Source organism: Rhinocladiella mackenziei (genome assembly GCF_000835555.1).
Source record: "Rhinocladiella mackenziei CBS 650.93 unplaced genomic scaffold supercont1.4, whole genome shotgun sequence".
Taxonomy (NCBI): domain Eukaryota; kingdom Fungi; phylum Ascomycota; class Eurotiomycetes; order Chaetothyriales; family Herpotrichiellaceae; genus Rhinocladiella; species Rhinocladiella mackenziei.
This window is the reverse complement of record NW_013550601.1, coordinates 3,047,451-3,067,659: the sequence shown is the minus strand read 5'-3', so window position 1 is coordinate 3,067,659 and position 20,209 is coordinate 3,047,451. Positions and strand designations below refer to the sequence as shown.

Below are 20,209 nucleotides of genomic sequence, written 5' to 3'. Positions count from 1 at the left end.
AAGAAGCAAGTGTGGTATCTTTTGTTCAGGGTCTCTTGTGTTCCATTTTTATTAGTTGATGTGGTCTGGAAGAGACAGATTTCTAGCGGAAATCTACCAACACGATCATCCGGGAACTTAGCAGAAGGATGGGCTACTAGAGACGGAGAGGGGATTCCATTCACCAATTGGGCCGAACACCTGGGCCCCCCTCCCTTTTCTTTGGTATGATCGCTGGGCAAGTACCGATACGACTGATCAGCCATGGCATTTCCCATATGAATCAATTTGCAGCCGATGGTGACGGATTACCCCGACCATGCTACTTAAGATCAAGATCATCGCCCCTTAGTATCAATTTCCTTGCCGTTATCAAATGAAAGTTTGGTGTCGATCGAAAGGGTGACAAGGTGGACTTGGGCATTGTAATATGCTGTTTAATTTGAACCAATGAAGCGTGGGCTTTTTCTCCGCCACAGACCGGAACTTGGGGCTTCATACGCCCACCACTCTTGCAGCCTATCATTCAGCCTGTTTTCCAACATCTGTCTTACTCCGTCAACTTTGACATCGTCCATTCGGAGCTCCCGAAGTGCGCCTTCTATGGTCAAAAATACGACGGTATCAGCGATCAGTACCCACGAGGTCTCGCATTCGTTCCATGGATCGTTGACATCCAAGTGTCCCCCGGCACTTTCTATTTCATCATGCAGAACTGTACTATCAGGTTCGGGACAAAGTTTGATCAGCAGTTTTTGCAGCTTTTTCATTTTGCGGATGCATTTCAAAATCTCATCCACGTGATTGTAAAAGGGGAAGATGCCGATAAAGTCGAAACTAACCAGGTTGGCGAACATGGCGTCTCCGGCGGCTGAGTTGTTGAAATGCAACGCTGTCAGAAGTGACGGTGTGCGCCGAAGGAAGAATTCATAAGTGGTATAAGCCATGAGACTAGACCCTTCGTTGACGACCATGTTCGTCCAAGGCCGCGCCACGAGAAAATTGGGTAGGTTGTCATAATCGATTTTCGACCGTGTGGATTCAACGGGTTGATCGAAACGGAGGACCTGAACCGCCATGTCAAAGGCCCAGGCGTCAGTGCTCCAGGAGCAGATTCCGGCTAGTTCGGCGAAGACTTCGGGGGGGCCGATGATGGTGAGGCGAGTGGCGGGGATTTCGTTGAGTAAGCGAGCCCACCATGCGGGATGGAGGTGATTGTAGTGCCCTGGAACGTGGACTAGAATACTGGAGATTCGGGGGGGAAGGTTGCGATCTTTGATAAAAGACAGAAAGTCGCTGAGGCGTAAGGGATAGAGGACGGCGTGTTTGAAGAGGAGGGGTAGAGTAAGGGAGTGGAGGAAGCGGGATGTTAAGGAGAGTTGTTTTAATGGGGATTTTCTCTGGATTGAGTGGATGGATGTGTCGAGAGAGTCCGAGTCGACGGACAGTCTGGGTTTTTGAAAGAGAGATTCGTCAAAAGGGCTCGCAGTGTCGTGGAAAGATATTATTCGTGAGAGGACTTCGTTGGGGAGTTCGAGGATTTTCATTGTGGTGGATTGAAAGGAGATAATAGATTGGGCCCTCGAGAGTTCTATCTGTGATATGTTGGCACGGTGGTGTTGTGGTCGTCGTACACGGAGATGGAAATGTTGGATGGCTGATTAGTCGAGGTGCACACCGACAAAAATTGAGGAGAGGTGCAAAGGTGAGGATCACCGTCTGTTCCTTGAGCAAGCGCATTAGGGACTCCGCAGGGAGATAGAGATCAAGAATGGAGGATGAATCGCATTGAACGGCGACGAGGAGTTGTTTTTGTCGGTTGGCGCCGAAACGATAAATTCACGTGACAAAAAGTCATGTGATTGTGCTGGTGCGGGGATCCCTTACGTGACTACGAACGGAATCATCCCACTGGCCATCATCATCTGCTTCACCGCCCGGAGGAACCACTGGGCCCGAAGCTGTACCCAATCACCCCGCTATATCCTCGCTGCACCTCCTCCAGATTTGACTGCCGATGTCCGGCTGTCCATTAGTCGAATTGGCTTTGTTTACTCCCTGACCTCATGCCCATAGATTGCGAAGTGGAGGTGCAAGAAAAGGTGGGCAGTTCGAAAAAAATTTCAGACCGAGGGGTTAAGGTGTGGTCTTATTTGTATATATCTCCAGGTTTGTTCCGATGTTTCTTTTCGAAACTCTCTTGTGAAGCACTGCTGCAAGAGCGTTTGATTGCAGTGTTTTTATCCCAATTCCATCCATTGCTACCAAACACACACGTGAAATTCCCATTCCTGCCTTCTAAATACACCAACATGTCAGCTACTCTCCACCGCAATCCCCCTTTCCGCGCCGAACATCTAGGTTCTCTTCTTCGACCAGAGAGGCTCCTCGAACTCCGTCACGCCTGGGAAGCAGGCAAAGAGTCCGCCGAAAAGGTCCATGCGGCCGAGGATGCCTGTATCAACGAAATCGTCAAGACTCAGCTCGACCTAGGCTTCCACGCCATTACTGACGGCGAGTACCGTCGCCACATGTTCTGGGGCTCCTTCTGGCCTGGTCTCGAAGGGATGACAGAGATCGCACAGCCCGACCCAGACCTCTTTCGCATGTATATCCCCGACATCGCTGCGTTTACCGAGGAAGGACATAAGCCGGGCGAAACTGTCCTGTGTACGGGCAAGATCAAGCACAAGGGAAGCACTTACACGGCTCAATTCGATTTCTTGAAGAATCTTGTCCCGCAGTCTAAATGGAAGGACCTGAAGTTGACGCTCGCGGCCCCGAATTGGTATCATCTCAGGTATAAGCAGGGCAAAGCATATCCTCCTGATGTGTACGGGAACGATGACGAGTATTTTGCCGACATTGCCAAGGCGTATCAGGCTGAGTTGAAGATCTTGTACGATCATGGATTGAGGAATGTTCAGTTCGATGATCCCAATTTGGCTTGTAAGTGGAGTATCTCTCTCTTCGCTCTTTTTGCCACACAGAATTCCCCAGGACATCTTTGACCGTGTGCTATGTCTAGACTTCTGCTCCGAAGCCATGATTGCCGGCTGGCAAAAAGACCCATTGAACATCTACTCGACCGACGAGCTCCTCGCCAAATACATCGACCTGTACAACGCGTGCATCTCGCAGATCCCGTCTGACATGCACGTCGGCGTCCACCTTTGCCGCGGCAATTTCGTCAATTCTCGCCACTTCTCCGAGGGAGGCTACGATCGCATTGCGACGACCCTGTTCCAGAAATTGAACATGCACACGTACTATTTAGAGTACGACACGCCACGGGCGGGAGGATTTGAGCCCTTACAGTTCCTACCCAAGAACAAGAATGTGATTCTGGGCGTGGTTACAAGTAAGTTTCCCAAGATGGAAGATGAAGGAGAAATGATTGGACGGGTCAAGGAGGCGGCGAGGTGGATGAGTAAGGGTACGGGAGAGAGCGAGGAGGAGTCGCTCAAGCGATGTGGTGTAAGTCCGCAGTGTGGGTTTGCAAGTCATTGTGATGGGAATTTGATGAAGCATAATGATATGTTGGAGAAGTTGAAGTTGGTGAGGAGGATTGCGGATACCATTTGGCCTGGTGAGCCTTGAAAATAAAACCAAAAGGGGTTCTCGGATGAGGAGAGATGGTCGGTTGGGGAGTAAGAAGGTAGGTGTGTGTTGGACTGATAGGGAGAGGACGGAGGAGATAAGATGAGTCAAAGTGGAGTACCAAAACCCATATGCATGAGTAGGGGGAGCGGTTGTACATTTGTATCTGGTGTGACAATATGCATGATCATTGATCACGAGCAGGAACGTGGAATCAACGCCAATGCGGTGACTTGAGGTTCAACATCTAAGGGAACGGAAGCTGAGCATGGGACACGAGACGGAGAGATATCCTCTGCAATGGAATGGAACGGGATGCCCACGGGCTGCAAGGATGGATGATATTATGACGGAGCATAGTCGGCTGTGTTTACGCAAGGCTGAAGGGCTAGGAGCACACCATACTGTTAAGCGGCCATTGCGTAGGAAGAAGATGAGCATGAATGGAATGGGATGGGATGCAACTCAACGTGTATCCCAGATGCTGGTATGTAGCTTCGTCAAAAACCTTACAGATATCAAAACTAGAGCAATCCTTGATCTCCATTCAAGTCATCTATGGTGTGTTCCGTTGACCGTGACCGTCGTCACCGCCTTTTCAAGGGGGTGAGATTATTTACCCACAAGGCCCTCCATCTCTCGCCCTCACCACGCCCGCCACCGCGCCTTCATATACATACCCAATCTCGCTAGTAAATGTGGATTCGAGAAACGGATAGTCTCCCTCCCTCCGCCGCCACGACAACATCCCGTTGACGAACAGCGGGTCGCCCCGTCCTAAACCGTAGTCATTGGTCGCGAGCATGTGCTTCAGCAGCCAGCTTGCAAGTGCGTACTCATATGCCGAGGCCGGGTGCGCTTTCGCATGAGATGCCCAACGTGTCAACATGTTATCGTCAGAGGGTACTGTGTCGAGGCCTTCGCGGAGCAGGAGCGCAAGGATTCGCGCCGTCGAATCCTGTTTCTCTGTCTGCGTCTGGCACGCCAGATGGAATAGCGAAATCGGCAAAGGATGCGCGAAGGGTCCCACGAGATGCCGTCTCTTCGGTGTGGTGCGGTCGATGAAATATGCCGGGTCGTGCGCAGGGTGCAGTTTCATTACCGCGCTATGTAGTTCGAGTAAGACAAGGAGAGCTCTCTCGCTGCCTTCGCGAATCGCACTCGCCATGCCGGCAAAAAGCGCATCGGCGGACAATTCCAGCACGTGCTCAGACGCCAGGAACCGCATGCCCTGTCGTAGAAGTTGCAGCAACGTGATCTTCGAGTCTGTCCATGGATTTCCTCGCAATATTGCATCGGGAAGGACTCGTGCCGCCACCGTGCTCACGCCCTGGTGCACCGTCTTGTGTAGTTGCCGGTTCTCGTCCGCGGAGGAGCTCCACTGCATGATGCGCGGCAGGTGGTTTTCGTGTCCGGTTGGGCCGAGCGTGGGTTTCGGCTGACGAGCACCGGGAAGCGGCTGCGGGTGCGCGAACCCCAACGTCCCGTTTGACGGTGGTTCGAGCTTTGCGAGGAAATGCTTCTCCATGGCCTCCTGGTCATCGAGCGCGGGCAAGGCCGCAACGGGGCGTAATGTCTCATTCGGCACCTGTGGCACAGAAAGCTCCCGGGGTTCCATGGGGATATTCAGCTTCCTCTCAGCCAGGTGTTCGCGGTACCATGCCTGTGTCATCTGGAGCCTGCTCAATGCCGGCATGCATGATTTTATCATGTCGAGCGTGCACCATTTACAGCCGAGAATCCCCTTTTGTATTCGGATCTGGTCGTCTACGCTGATACGACGGTACTCTGCAGGCTTAAAATGGTGGGTTTCCACGGGACTTTCGCCGTCGTGGTCGAAGTATGCGAAGAGGACGAGGGCAGTGTAAATGGATGGCTTGGAGAGGGCTTTGTTCAGGTGTGGGGAGGCACGCGGCAGGTTGACCTCAAAGCTGTGGAAGAAGATCTGCTGAATCAATTCGACGGGGAGGGACTCTAGTGTCGACATGCTATTGGGCTTGGAAGATGGACATGCCATTTTGGACGTGTTCTGCTGGTGCAGGATTTTGGCAAGCTCTGTTCGGAATTTGCGTGGGGGTTTTAATTCAGAGAATTTTTTCATAGGCCGACCTCGTCTCCGTCGAGGGCCATCTGAAGGTTCCGTGACTGGCGTTGGTGTTGGTGGTTTGGGGTTGGTTGTTATTGCTGATTTTGCTGTCCGTCGCTTTCTCGCCAGCATCAACATTGCTGGGATGGTCTTCGGAAACTTCCAAACCACCTTCCGTGAGATACGGACAAGTTAATGACGGACGTTGTTTTATGTTCGAGTCGGCTGAGAGGTCAATTCCGGTTTTCTGGGCATACCAGTGAGATCATCATGGCTGAGCAGTGATATCTGCTGTGAGGAGCCGAGTCAAGCTGCCGGACAGGGATTGGCGAAGCTTGGACTGTTGATAATTGAGACTTGTGGAGATGAACGGTCCTGAGCTGGATGAGAGAAGCCTCTTGCTGGGTGTGCCCGCAATCGAACGTGGGCTTTAGCAAAGAAGTGTAGATGGTGTCGCTTGGATCAATGTCGGTGAAAGAGCGATAGATTACAGCTTAGGGAGTCCGTTTGTAAAGACGGAACTTTTACCGCCAGACAGGGACGTGCTAAGATTGATGGCAGCTTACCCTGTGGTTGTGAAAGAAATAGGACGATTTACAGCATGGGACATTCGGAGTCTAACGAATTGATTCGCAGGTGAGTTTCCTCCCGGTGCAACATTCCAGGGACGTTACTTCAGCGAGCTGCCCTGTGATCAAAACTGTTGCTACTCGCCTCCTAGCACTGGCACTGGATCTCCTCGGCGCAGTCATATTTACGTGCACAGCTTTCCTGCCTCGAGTCTTCCGCTTCCGCTTCGAATACAGCCCAAGATCTCCTCACAACAACATGGTCAGATTTTGAAGAATTGCCGGCAGCTGTGTGAGTCAGCAACTCGGATTTCTCTGCCTGTATGTCAGCAGTGATCAATAATGTCGCGATCCGTGATGGGGTGAACTCCCGGGATTTCATGCTATATGACATTGTCCGCAGTTCTGAATGCTGGTTTGGGCCGAGCACGTCTTGGGACCCGGAACTTAATTCCATCAGACGGAACGCGTATTGACTTCTGGCAGCAGTCACTTGGGCCGTCTCAGGCTGCGTCTCCTTATTCCTGATGTCTACATATTCAGGAACTGATACTAAACTCGAGTTGATTGGCTCGACCCGGACCGTTTCGCCGTTGACGATGACTTCATTGAGTTTGAAAACTGTCTTCGATTCGACCGACGGGGCTGCTCTAATGCATCCTCTCGTGATCGGAGTAAGTTTGTCTCCATGAGTTTTCCTGCATGTTGCGAGTTGAATAGCATCACATTCATATTCTCTGGTTGATTTTGTTGTCGCCGCTACCTGGTAATCTTCCGGATCATTTCAAGACTAATAAACGGGCCGCTGGAATAGAGGATGTCGAGGGATGATGCGGCTCTGTTATGCTCGAGTGCCGGTCCGGCCTCGCAGAATGAGTCAGGTGCAGAATCCTAGAGTCCAACGGAGCTCTTCAAGAGACCTAATGTCGAGAACGTAAAGCATGAGCCGATATTGCCACGTTCAAGGTAGAGCTCAGGAAGCCTACTTCACTCCTCAATGGAGGGCGACTGGACGCAAAAACCATCCGAGTCTCCCTAGAGCCGCATGGCTCAGGCTGCTTGAGAAGGAGGGGACAGCTCATAGGGCACTGCCCCAATGGGACGAAGTCGGGCTGGCTGGCTGAAGAATCAAAGGTCTGGTCAGGCGGGAAGATTTCACTCTCACTCTTCTCGAATTTCGCGGCAAAAAAAGGTCCTTTTCCCGTCGAGTTTGGTTGCCTTTTCAAGAGGCGGGATCTTTCATGTTTGTCTCGATGATACCCACCAATACCAATGAGTTCATAAAATGTTGATTCAAGAGGAAAAACTTTCGGGAAAGCTTGGACTCGCTTCTGGATTTTCGGGCGTAGAAGGCGGCCTGTTTTGTCGCTGATATTGCCAATTAGTTGGGGACTCCACCAAGAAATGATGATAAATAGAATGGTGGCCTACTTTTTAAACCGAATCATATGATTCTCATCCGATGGAACCGTTTTTGGGGAAATGCAAAAGCCCAATCATTGAAATTGCCCATTATTCACGTCTAGAATCTAAATACTAGCTATGGGGAAGTTGCACATGAATACGACTGGTATTTACCGGGTGGTTGACGTACTACTGCATGAACTGGTCCGGATTTTTTTCGCCACAGGATTGAGATCTAGGGGTGCATCGCATTGCAGTACCTCCACCCGCAGCAAGGGCCTTGATTTGTCATATTGCATCACACGGGCACGAGACTACAAGATGTCATGAACATGGAGTATAGCATTCAAGATATCCGCCCGCCCAGCCCGAGTGGTCCGGCTACTTGGGCCATTTTTGATTCTTTCTGTGCTACCTACATGCACATATCAAAGCATAGACACATCATCGTCCGGTTTCGATGGAGAAACACCAAAACTACGGTCGTACGTAACGTCGTGAGAAACCCCCAAAAAATTCCAGCATAAAGAACAAATTGTCAGACATCGTGTCCATCTTAGTCATAATCCTTCCGGCGGTCATGACTGTGTCTTCGTCTATCCCGGCTATGACTTCTTGACCGACTGCTGCCACTACCGTATTTCCTTTCCCATCTTTCTTGGTCTCGGTCTCTTTTTTCTTCTCGCCACTTTCTATGCCTGCCGTAATCTTTGCCACCAACCCATCCGACCAAGGCGCCACCCACTGTTCCTAGACCGGGGAAGAGGAGATCGCCGATAAGTCCACCGCCGGCTGCACCGATGAATCCGTCTGCGTTGGTTGATCGCGAGTTTTCTGAGATGCGACGAGGTCGGTCCTTGTGTTTCCTCCTGTGGGGTTCGGGATCTGAAGAATATCCATTTCCTACTCCCAGGTCGCTATTGCTATGATGTGGATGAAGTCGTTGATGTGGCGTTAAGTACTGTTGTTGCTGGTAGAGATGGCCTTGTGGCGTATATGGGCCGGGCTGTGGCTGCGAAGGGACTAGTTGTGGTGGCTGTTGACTTTGGTAGTGGGGTTGATTCATTGGGTACGGGTTTGGGCTTCCTTGGTTGGAGAATGAAGGGCGGTGTTGACCAGGCGTAGGTGTAGGTGTAAAATGTACACTCGGTTTCTGCTCATGGTTGAGGGGCTGGTATGGAGGAGGAGCATGTTGCGTTTGCGGAGAGGGATATTGTGGACTTGGGTAGCCTTGCTGCGCAGGTTGGAGTGTATGAGCAAGATGCGAGTTGGGTCTTTGAGGTTGTGAGGGGGGATTCAGGCTGTTCTGCTGCTCGAAAGGTGGTCTTGCGCCAGAGGCATAGTAATCAGCTGCTGCCATTATGTTTGGCTTTGAGGGGAGGATCAAGTGAGTCAAGGAAGGAAATCGTGTGAGAAGGAAGGCCGAGTGATAAGTCAAGTTTATAACAAGAATAGAGCCCACATGTCACACTGGCATGCCGGAAAGTAGATCCGCCAACAGCGCCATAAAGAGACAGCACTGGGACTGGGAACTGGGACTGGGAAACCCCGGAATGAGTGCCTAGCAAGGCTAAATCGCCAGTCGAAGGTTCATACCACGAGTCATAACGAGTCACAAGCGCCCAGTCATGCGCCCTACCGAGGAGGCCAGCCGCACGGGGACTTTGGGTTGATGGCAGCCTTGAGGTCGTCGTATTGACGTGATTCGCGAACTACCGAGTGGCGCAGGCAGGGCGTAGCCGGGGAGGCCTTTTTGGTGGTCGAAAAGTCCCCAGGGCCCCCCGATTCAGAGCTGATCCGCGTGCGGTGGGATTCCCGATATCTGGGGAATGAGCCTTCATGTGTTCAAAGGTCCAGAGACCGGTAGTCCCAGGGCTTGCCAATGCTGTTCCCGTCTTGACGGTGCCCAGTTGCAGTTCCGCTCTCAGCCATGGGGCTTGGTGAACCATATGGTATAGAGGGGGTATAGGCAAGCGCCGGCAACCCCCGGACACCATCCATATTTCTGCCCAGGATCGTCCTCGGCCTCTCATTGGGCGATGCCATTGAGGCCATGGAGCAACCAAATATTGGACAAAGTGTTACTTACCCGCATACGATATGCTACAACATTGCAATGCCTTACACGTATGTTCTTGTGGGTCGTATAATTCCAATAGTTCTCCTGTGCTCACACCGCTTATGTTTCATCACGTTGAAGAAGAAACGCCTTGTCAAAAGTCTTTCCAAAAGTCCCAATCAACAAAAACTTACTTTGACGGCAAAAGGTACGTTTGATGCCCCCGGCGTTTTCACGACATGATAGAAACTGTGGAGATTCTTGGAGAGGACGATTATACGGCATGTACATTGGCTTCCATGACTCACAAGACATTGTGTTCCCGACTTGCCCTGCTGTAAAGGCTTTTTCCCCACACGCCTGAAAATGCTTGGATCCGTTTCTCTGAGGTTTGTGCAACGCATAATAGTACACCCCATCTAAAAGTGCTGATAGTTACAACATGGTCTGATGTCGACTTCAATTCGCAATCTCTCCGGCGTCAACTAGGATAGGTGTCCAAGGCTTGGCTCCAGGTTCTTCCATTTCACTCGGTAACCGGAACTCGGTGGGACTGTAGAGATACCATCCCTTCATGGCTGCCACAGCTGCTCGTGTTCTGGCTTCATCCAGACTGGCGCCTGCACCTTCCCCAAGAAGGTCATGACCGGAATAAATTCCCACCACAAAAACGGGCGTTCTGCTCTTCCGCCCCGTCTCGCTTAGAATTTTCGCCACCGGTGCCTGGAATCCTTCTCTTGCACAAAGCCGGTTTAGGTCTCTTGTCGGGTTCTTGAATTGAAAAAGGCTTCCCATATCTAATTGTCGTGACATAAAATGGTCCTTGTAAAATTGCTTTGCGGCAACTCTTCCAGCATGCAAATATACCGCCCCAAACACGGCCCGCACAAAATCTGTGCTAGCCCGTGTTAACGTGACGCCTTTTGATCCCGGCGATTCATCCGGATTGAAGCGTTCCTTCAGCTCACCAAACTGGTCATCATATACCGATCTTGAGCTCATGGTTCGCCGAAACCTTTTCCCCTCCTCACGAGTGCAGATGATTTGTGGGCCTGTCTGTTCAGGTTTTGGTTCGGGAGGAAGCCTTTTGAATTGAAGAAGACCCGGGTCAACCTCCCCACCGGGGTGCGCTGCGGCCTCGACGCCCCATTCTCTTGCCATCGCAGTCAATGTGGCAGGACCATGATAGGCATACATTGCTGCAAATACCACGGCTAGCGGTAACCTTGGATATTGGCTCAAGATGTATTCGGATGTGTAGTACCCCAATAGGTCATTTCCAAGCACCGCAAAGGGTTTGTTATTAAATCTTGGGGAGGGGTCTGCGGAGGCATCGACAAGAGTCCTTGCCAAAGTTTCGAGAGGGAGCCTTGAAGGTAGAGAAAGTCGAGCGTGGAGAGCGGCGAGCTTTGCGGAGGTTTTTGCTGCAGTGACCGGAGGCGAGGGTAATTTCAATAGGGATTCTTCGGAGTAGAATGAGACATCTGAAGGTTCATCGTCGAATTCATCGACAGGATCGACGCGAGGAGCGGTCGTAGCTTGACAACGTCGAAGAGTATGGAATGGTGATTGAAGAGAATCAGGTCTGTATCGTGGAGAGTGCACCTGGCCGCTCCATTTCAGGAGTCGCAGCCTCTTCATTAGAGCTACAGCAGCTCACTCGGTAGCCTTGAGAGTGTGTACAGTACGTCAAATGTAACCAAGAAATTAACAGAGATATGCGCAAATGAATGGACGTGTATCCCATGGGCTGTCGACTTTTTTCCTGCGACACGAGACCTCGACGGCTTAGCCCACGTGATCGACACCTATCCCAAAAATCCAATCGGAGTGCTTCGATGTACATTCAAACAAGCACCTTGATGGCAGCAGTGAGACGACATTTATGATTGATATCGATGTTTTGAATGTATTCCGAAGTAAAACACAATTACAGACTACAGGCTCGTCCAATATCCGGCATCACATAATACAAACGACGCGATATCCAAGACCGCACCCAATTCGCCCCCCTCTATTTATCTCTCAAGACTTCGTAACCTCCTTCTGACACAGACTTGAACCCCCCATCCAAGTTCACCGCATCAAAGTCATTCTGTTTCAGGATCCGGTAAGCAAGATATCCACGGTATCCAACCCAACAATAGACCACAATTTTCTTCTTCTTGTCCAAAGAATCCATATGGTCTCTCAGAGATCCCAGTGGAAGATTGATGGCACCAACTAGGTGACCGCGCTTGAACTCGTCAGGAGAACGTACATCGAGGATGGAGTATTTGTTAAGGATCGTTGCCCTGTGGGGCTCGATTCGTTCCGCTTCCATCTGCTCGTTGACCAGGTCCTCGGCGTGTATGATCTCCACGTCCCGTCTCAAGACGTTCCCCCCTACAAATCCCGCCATATTGACCGGGTCTTTCGCAGATCCGTATGGCGGCGCATATCCAAGTTCAACATGCTCGAGATCTTCAATGGTCATACCCGCCCTGATTGCCATTGCCAATACATCAATTCTCTTGTCCACCCCTTTCTTTCCAACTGCCTGCGCACCAAGCAGACGGCCTGATGGAATCTCAAAAGCAACTTTCACCGTCATTGGCTCCGCGCCCGGGTAGTACGATGCGTGATCGGGGGGATGCACCGTCACAAATTGCATACTCTCGCCCAAACCCAGTCGGTTCAGCCCAGCGACAGAGAATCCAACCAGACCAACTGTCAGGTCAAAGACTTTGCAAACTGCCGTGGCGACGTTGCCACGGAACTCTACTTTTCGGCCACATATGTGGTCGGCAACTAAACGTCCTTGTCGATTGGCAGGGCCAGCCAGAGCAAGTTGCATCCTTTCATGCGCAATCAAATTGGAAGTCTCCACCATGTCTCCGACCGCATAGACGTCAGGATCAGAGGTTTGCATTGCATCATTGACTTTAAGTCCTGTCTTGCCGACTTCCAGCCCTGCTTTTCGAGCTACGTCTGTGCGTGCACGGACTCCGACGGCGACGACGACAATGTCGGCCGCAATTGACTTTGAAGAATCCAGGACCACTGCGGCAGGCGCAGAGCAGCTTGCGGCATCAATCCTGGTAATGCGAGCATTGAGGATGAGACGCACTCCATTGCGTTGCAATTCTTTGTGGAGAGGCTCGGCCATGTCCTGATCGATCGGCGGGAAGACATGAGGGAGATACTCAAATATTGTCACGTTGAGTCCGAGGAGTCGAAGGTTTTCCGCCGCCTCTAGGCCAATAAAGCCGCCTCCTATGACCGCCGCGTTGCAGCAACCGTGCTTTGCAATGTGGGCCTTGACATTCTGCAAATCCGGAATTGTCTGAAGCGTGAAGACATGTTCAGAATTGATACCTTCCACCGGCGGCCTGAACGAGGCGGCACCGAGAGCAAGAACAAGCTTGTCATAGCTGACCTGCCGGACTTTCTCGTCATCCCGGTCGCTGGCCTCACTTGAGTCGCCGAAAGTGACAGTTTTGGCGGCCCGGTCAATCTCAAGAACCTCCGCCTTCGTCTTCACGTCGATGTTGAACCAGCTCTTGATTTTCTCACTTGTTTGGACATGCAGCTTCGCCTCATCCGTTATGACATTTCCAAGGGCATAAGGAATCCCACAATTCGCATAGCTGACGAACGGGCCCTTTTCCAGGACGATAATTTCAGCATTCTCATCCAAACGGCGTAATCGTGTAGCACACGACATGCCCCCGGCTACACCGCCGACGATGACAACACGCTTTCGATGAGATGGTATAGTCATTTGGTGAAAGATGATATTCGGGTTTGATACGGTTTCAATTTGTCTCACATTGTTTCCAGAATTCACTCAACCTGGAAAGCCGAACATTTTATTCCAGGGTACTCACCGAAATGCGTAATTACCTCGGGGTTTACCAGCATTGCAGATGGTATCAAACCCCCTGTCTAAATCCCGACCCTCACGAGGGTTTCCAGAAGGTCCTCAAGAAAGCGAGAAACAGCGAAACGGAGCACAAAATCACCAGATTTACGCACCACTTATAGGCGAACGGGCCGTACGTAATTCTCTGGACACGATCACGTGCACATGAAAACCAGACAAGGGCCATGGAGGCGACTACTTCCGGCAGGTCACGCCACTTAACAATCCAGGCTGAAGATTTCTTAGTCGGACCAAAACCCGCTACAGCATAACAGTTCTCTAGTTAGTCTGATCAATTGATCTCTATCGTGTAACAGGGTATGTTGTATCCATTTGGGTTGTGCTTACGAATGTAGAGGTCTCGATCATGGCTCGTGTGCCACGGGAACTGCTCACATTGCAGTAGGACGTGATCATTTTCCGATGCTTCTGGATCAAGATCTAGTATATCCGTTTTGCGAAATATCCACGACGAACATACTGCCCGGCACATTTACTCGTGGGTGTCAACAATCCAGCCGAACGTCTGCGGAGTAATGTCTACAGGGAGACGGAAGATTGTTTCATCATCCTACATGTCATCAACGTCGAGGACGATGGCTCCCCATGACGCGCCAAATATGCATTTATATGGCGTCTCGACAACGGTGGCACGACCATCACGAAATTTGCATTTCCCGCCCGGGCCATGCTGGATCTGAGTTTTGACCAACACGCCAGACAGTTTGATGTAGCCATCAGAGATCGATCTGAAGACGTCAGATAGTCTTTGGAGTCGTGTGAATCTCTTCTATGGCGACAGCTGGTTTGCTAAAACTGATCTTATAAATGTTTCCTTGCCAGCATAGGTGCATTGAGTGATGCCCATGACCAAGAGGGAGGCCGATAGGAAAGACGTCGTTTTTCTGCTCGCCTCTTCCACGTCGATCATCCACAAGAGTTGTTCGGGCATTGCATGCTTCCACTGGCCCTCCGCATACCTTCCCCAAGCCTCTTTACTAATTCGGATGCAGCGACCAGCTTGTCTCTCTCAGGATATGTCAAAGCACATTTTGTGTACTCTACAACAAGTTTCCCAAATTAGCGGCCCATGGGAATGCAGTCTTGTGGTGGTAAAATCACTCCTCAGTGAAGTTGACTGAATGCCGCCTTTCGGTGTTTCATGTTTAGGAACACTATCTGGGAATGTTTCACAAGCCTGCAATTCAAGACATTCCCAGAACAGCTGGAAGGAGGTAAGTGCAGTTCGCGCGGCGCAAGCGCCAATTCTTGCGTGATTCATGCACGATGAAGCAAAGGGCTACTGGAATTTTCACGTTCCCAAAATTCTAGATCATGGCAGAAGAACCACTGTACATGGTTCGATGTGCAGCAAACAACGTGTTGCTATGCAGCCTGCGTTTCCGTCGGCACCCCTGGTTGTGGCTAGGTTGAGATATGAGAGTAGAGAAACATCTTCCATTCTCGCAGCTTCGTGTTGCCAGTCGGCTTCAGAATCTCGGTGAAACAAAGGCTGTCAATCTACAAGTACTGAAGTCCCAGTACACGAGTAACTTGGTGGCGCAGATCTTCAGAAGAGAGTTGAGATAATTTTTCAGCAAACACAGTCGACACTCATTCGCCGCAGAAGTCACCACGTGTTGGATACTGTGTCCGAGGCTATGCCCGATAGATTTGTTACAAGTGACGTCTCTTGTTTTGCCAAAAAAAATTTCCTTGCACGAATTGCAGAGCTCGGCAGGAGATGTTTCCACGGGAAGACCAGGTTGGCCGCAAGTAAGCCAGATTTTCGCCAAGTTCTCTAGCTCAGAGGGGACAAATTTACCTTCCATCGAGGTATTCCAGGCCAGGAAGCGGAAAGACCTTAAGGAAGTGCGGCGAGAGAGGGCGTTGTGGAAAATCTAGGGATTGCCCTGGCGGTTGGGAGGCGGGGTTGGAAGGAGCTTTGAATAATCTCCGGAGACGGTAATGTACAACAAAGGAAATTTCTTCGTGAATCGTTTGACCTGGAAGCATGATAGAGAAAATGGTTTCACCTACTGGCACAGTATCTCATGTCTTTCCCGTACGCTGATCCTGGTTTATTCGAGTGCGATCGGTATATAACCGGGCACGATCACAACTAGCAACGAATTCAAAGTCATCTTCAAGATTCGAAGTTACTCTCAAATTCAATCATGGCTGTCCTTCTTAAAGGTGGCGCTGGCAAGACCTCTGTGAGGATCGCTCGCCATTAACAAGATGCACAATTCCCCTGTCTCCTGGCCTCCCGGCGGGGGACAAGTAGCAGCGCCTGAAGGCATGAATGCGGTCGAATTCGACTGGCTGGCTCTTCAACTTTTGAGGTACCGTTCAAATGTGAATTTCCTAACGGGGGAAAATTTCTACTATTTGATCTCTTCTGAGATTTCTGATCCTGCACCTTCAATGAACGGTTTCATTGACTATGCCGTTGAGAAGTACGATGTCGGGGGATTTATTATGTTGGCGGGCAACTCAGTAGAGCAAGGTGGCTTTCACATTGGCAAAGTATGGCAAACATTTGGTTGATCTGGGAGTCGAATACTGTGTGATTCGCGCCACTTGGTTCATAGGGTATGTTGCCTCGATCGAAGTCTTCAAAATGGTTTCCCTTTTCAATAGGAATCCCCAGAGAACAGAAAATGTTAGAAGAGGAGCATTTTCCAATGATCAAAAAAAAAGGATAAGATCCATACCGCCTGCGAGGATGGCATGGCCCCGTTTGTCCGTGCCATAGCCATTGTGGCAGTTGCTTTCCATGCTCTCGCAGACGAGAAACCACACATCTGTGGCTACAGAATCCTGGGCCTGAACGCTTGACATATGACATGGTATGAGAAATTAGCAGGCCTTGGATTAGGGATGACTGACGGGAACGCTAGATTGCGGCAAAACTGAGAGCTGGCCTAGGTCGCAAGATCGAACATATCAGGCTCTCTCTTGAAGACATATTCAACGTCGTATCAAGTATGGATTCCCAGAGCATTACGCTCAACGACTTACCTGGGTAGAGACCGAAACAACCAAGGGAAAGGAAGACAGGATGATCGATGATGTGGAAAGGGTGACGGGAAGACCGCCGGTGAAATTTTACGATTGGGCTCAGTTTGAACAAGGCTGTATGGCAGTAATCTCGCGTTTTATCCATTCAATTAGTTCTTTTGGGTCCCTGAGGCATTGTTCATGTCGGCATCCATTCAAATCGTGGCCATTGAATGAAGGATGAAAATCGGCGACTTTCTGATGGTTGGAACGAGCGATCAGGGATTATCGTCTCTCCGATTTGCTCACCTAATCCAGATCTCTTGTTTTTCAATCATGAGCTTGTCTCCAAGTAATCAACAGGAGAGCAGACATGGCCAAACTCTCTCAGTATCAAAGTGTGTTCCGAATTACAAAGCCGGACTCCTCAAAGCGTGCCGACCCAAAACGGACGAAACGGAAGAAGCAGTTGCAGGCGACCTTAGAAGCCAGAAATCCAAGGTATATCTCACATATATGCCCCCATGTATGTCCGCTTTCACTGATGTACGAAAGCACCCTGAACAATGGGGAACAGGTAGAGACATTCCCTCAGGCCAACGGCGCGGCTGGCACAACCAGCACTTCCAACGAGTGTAGTGGACTTCATCATGGGCCCAAAATCTCAGAGGCACAAATTCGTCTGCAAAAGCTTGAGGAAATGGTGACTTTGCTGATGCAGATGAACAAGGGTTCGGCCAGTAAAGAAAATCAAACTACAACCTCCTATGAAGACCACATTACACCCACAACGACGATGGGTGGGCAAGGTGTGGCAGCTGCAGCACTACCGTCCGTCAAATCACCAGTTCTAGGATCCCATAAAGGTCTCGACGGACATCTAGATACTAGGAGCGCCGAGACACAGTACATCGGAGCGACTCACTGGACGGCAATACTAGAACATGTCCGCACCAGCCAAGTTCAAAACAATGTTTGGAATATCTGACAAGTCATAGATCAAAGATATCCAAGGATGCCTTGGGCCAGAAACCGACGAGCCTGAAGACGACATTACTACCAATGAACCTGACAAACCTGATATTGTCTTCGCAAATTCTCAACCTATGACGCTAATGGAGGCTTACAATTCACTTCCCGACAGGTCTGTCGTAGGCAAGACACTGTCCGTATACTTTGGCGCGAACTATCTCCATATTCGTACGTTTCCGAATCCTTATAGAAAGCAATCCCACTGAAACATCCAGCGTTTATCCATAAGAAGAAATTTCTTAGAGAGGTATCAATCATCCTGTGCCCGATCGACCAGATACTGACATGTATAGTACGAATCATTTTGGAACGACCCGTCATCAGTGCCGTTTTTGTGGGTATCAATGCTTTTCTCAGCGTTACATCTCGGTTCTCGTATTGCTCGTGCTGCTGGACAAGAGCTTTTCCAGTCACCCAAGGAGTTTACGTCGGAAATGTTCTTGATGAGAGCGAGTCAGATCCTCACGACCGCCAACTGATCCGACGCCAATGTTTAATTATTGGTACAAGGGAACGCTCGCGCAGATATTCAGGAAGGTGGCTCAGCAGGCCTTGTCACCCAAAACCCTAGTCTACGAGGACATCATGAAGCTTGATGGCGAGCTTCGGGAGAAGAACGCTTCGATTCCGCCGATTCTCAAGTGGAAGTCTGTGAGCTCTTCAATCATGGATGAAACACATACGATACTGCATCGGTTGAATATAGAACTGTTGTATCAGAAGAGCCTGATGATTCTTCACAGGAACTATCTGAGCCACGACAGATCGAACCCAGCTTTCAAATACTCTCGAGAAGCATGCATCGGGGCCGGTCTTCAAGTATTACAATATCAGGAAGAAGTGCACAAAGCCACTCAACCTGGTGGCCAATTACACAATGGTAATTGGATCTCGTCGAGCTTGTCATTCCATGATTTTTTGCTTGCGGCGATGGTCACTTGCCTTGACTTGTACGAGTCACATCGACAATATGCTGTCACTGGTCTGTCCAATCTCGAGTCTAAGGCTCAGAGGCGGAAGTATGGCGCCTTGGTGGGTGCTTATGACATCTGGACGTCGCGAAAAGCGATATCTCGAGATGTAAAAAGAGCGTCGGGTATTCTGGCCAATATACTCTCAAAGATACCGAGGCCAAGCATCCAATCACTCGAGAACGGTGCTCCTAGAGACTTGTCGAGCAGTGCGCAGATACCGGCTCAATCAGGATATGATGTCGCATCACTTTCAGCCGGGTCGGGAGGCGCATTATTGGATCATCTTTCTGAGGAGCAGTTAGATACTCTCCATGCATCCAAGGATTTCTCCACTGCCATGGACTTCGATACGGGAGGGCCCTTGGATGCCATTTTCAGCGGGTCTGACATTGGGTAAGTTTTCGCTCGCGGATCACAGTTGCTCCCAGTAAACTAATTGCATATCTCAGAGCTTACTCGATCAATTCATCCTCGGAAAGAATGGTGGCGGGGACTTCTCCCAACAGACATGAGATCGGTAATTTGTCAGCGGCTGGGTTTTTGTGAGCCATACTTTACGCATGATTGCGGGCTTTAAAGGGCTCTAAATCCGCGTGATACCTGTTTCGGAAATGAGTGAAATCGGTAACGAGGCTTTCATTGCCAGAGAAGGAACCTATTGCGCAACGGTGCAGTCATGTCGAAGAGAGATAGACCTTCGCACTCAATCCTATTTCGTTGGATGCTGTGCCAGAACGCCACTCCCTTAGTCCCTTAGACCTCGGGCTTACCTCTTGGTTTCTCTCCACCACGACATTACCAAGGTATCCACCAAGGAATTCAGGAGAACGAAATTGAACTTGACGTGTCGTCTGTCCAAGATAATGCAACATGGATTGAAGACGTTGGGAAACCATCGAGAGTCGGCCCAGCTGAGGTCGGAAAGCCCGGGCCTAGAGGGATCCTGGTTCAAAACCATGCCGTTGCGATCGACCCAATAGATGGATTGAGATGAGCAATTGGACTCTTCATTCAACAATGGCCAGCAATCCTGGGAAACGACTTGGCCGGCGAAGTGTTGTAAGTCGGCGGAAGGAGTGACCAAAGTCAAGCCCGGCTCATGGGCCGTTGCTCTTGCCCCAGGGGCCTCATATCTGGCAACCAGAGAACTCTGCCTTTCAGAACGACACCATTGTCAAAGCAGCTCTCAGAGAAACAGCCACCTGACAATGTTCCGGAAACCTCACCGTGAAGCATAGTAAGACGGATACCTCCATGAGATTTCCAAGCTCCGATAATCATGAACAAAGTATACGGCTCTGGATTTGCAATGGCGGGTCTGTGCAAGACGCTTTATGAAAACTTCTCACCCGCCGCATTGACCATTGGTCGGAGCTTGAGATCATGGGGAAACGGTTGGAACATATCCAAGCTGGAGTTCACAGATTAAAGCAGGGGTGTGTCGGCGAGTAAAATCGTGGTGAAACTTTAGATAGCGTTAGAAATCAAGTGCTGAGTCTCCGCCTCTTATTGCATGCCCGTGTTCAAATTGTCGTGGAGCTGTTGGCCTCCCCTGGTATGTAAATTAAAGAGGCAAGTTTCCCGAAAACGAAGTTTCCC

General features: G+C 50.3%; 9 protein-coding genes across 9 annotated transcripts; 4 read left to right on the top strand and 5 right to left on the bottom strand.

Annotated features, from left to right (window-relative positions):
- Nucleotides 1-416: 416 nt before the first annotated feature.
- On the bottom strand, nt 417-1,526 carry Z518_06231 (uncharacterized protein; the record flags this gene model as incomplete). Its single annotated transcript, XM_013417041.1, has 1 exon — nt 417-1,526. The coding sequence occupies one exon, from the start codon at nt 1,524-1,526 to the stop codon at nt 417-419; it is 1,110 nt and encodes a 369-aa protein (XP_013272495.1).
- Nucleotides 1,527-2,291: 765 nt separating this feature from the next.
- Nucleotides 2,292-3,579, top strand: Z518_06230 (uncharacterized protein; the record flags this gene model as incomplete). The annotated part of the gene is made up of 2 exons (XM_013417040.1): nt 2,292-2,928; nt 3,008-3,579. The coding sequence occupies 2 exons, from the start codon at nt 2,292-2,294 to the stop codon at nt 3,577-3,579; spliced, it is 1,209 nt and encodes a 402-aa protein (XP_013272494.1).
- A 616-nt stretch (nt 3,580-4,195) lies between these two features.
- Nucleotides 4,196-5,803, bottom strand: Z518_06229 (uncharacterized protein; the record flags this gene model as incomplete). Its single annotated transcript, XM_013417039.1, has 1 exon — nt 4,196-5,803. One exon carries the CDS (start codon nt 5,801-5,803, stop codon nt 4,196-4,198), a length of 1,608 nt encoding a protein of 535 aa, XP_013272493.1.
- Nucleotides 5,804-8,194: 2,391 nt separating this feature from the next.
- Z518_06228 (uncharacterized protein) lies at nt 8,195-8,998 on the bottom strand (the record flags this gene model as incomplete). The annotated part of the gene is made up of 1 exon (XM_013417038.1): nt 8,195-8,998. The coding sequence occupies one exon, from the start codon at nt 8,996-8,998 to the stop codon at nt 8,195-8,197; it is 804 nt and encodes a 267-aa protein (XP_013272492.1).
- A 1,158-nt stretch (nt 8,999-10,156) lies between these two features.
- On the bottom strand, nt 10,157-11,338 carry Z518_06227 (uncharacterized protein; the record flags this gene model as incomplete). The annotated part of the gene is made up of 1 exon (XM_013417037.1): nt 10,157-11,338. The coding sequence occupies one exon, from the start codon at nt 11,336-11,338 to the stop codon at nt 10,157-10,159; it is 1,182 nt and encodes a 393-aa protein (XP_013272491.1).
- Nucleotides 11,339-11,711: 373 nt separating this feature from the next.
- Z518_06226 (uncharacterized protein) lies at nt 11,712-13,460 on the bottom strand (the record flags this gene model as incomplete). Its single annotated transcript, XM_013417036.1, has 1 exon — nt 11,712-13,460. The coding sequence occupies one exon, from the start codon at nt 13,458-13,460 to the stop codon at nt 11,712-11,714; it is 1,749 nt and encodes a 582-aa protein (XP_013272490.1).
- A 2,382-nt stretch (nt 13,461-15,842) lies between these two features.
- On the top strand, nt 15,843-16,633 carry Z518_06225 (uncharacterized protein; the record flags this gene model as incomplete). The annotated part of the gene is made up of 2 exons (XM_013417035.1): nt 15,843-16,130; nt 16,505-16,633. 2 exons carry the CDS (start codon nt 15,843-15,845, stop codon nt 16,631-16,633), a joined length of 417 nt encoding a protein of 138 aa, XP_013272489.1.
- A 344-nt stretch (nt 16,634-16,977) lies between these two features.
- Z518_06224 (uncharacterized protein) lies at nt 16,978-18,115 on the top strand (the record flags this gene model as incomplete). The annotated part of the gene is made up of 5 exons (XM_013417034.1): nt 16,978-17,105; nt 17,160-17,550; nt 17,603-17,804; nt 17,852-17,883; nt 17,930-18,115. 5 exons carry the CDS (start codon nt 16,978-16,980, stop codon nt 18,113-18,115), a joined length of 939 nt encoding a protein of 312 aa, XP_013272488.1.
- A 10-nt stretch (nt 18,116-18,125) lies between these two features.
- Z518_06223 (uncharacterized protein) lies at nt 18,126-19,007 on the top strand (the record flags this gene model as incomplete). Its single annotated transcript, XM_013417033.1, has 1 exon — nt 18,126-19,007. The coding sequence occupies one exon, from the start codon at nt 18,126-18,128 to the stop codon at nt 19,005-19,007; it is 882 nt and encodes a 293-aa protein (XP_013272487.1).
- Between the last annotated feature and the right edge of the window lie 1,202 nt (nt 19,008-20,209).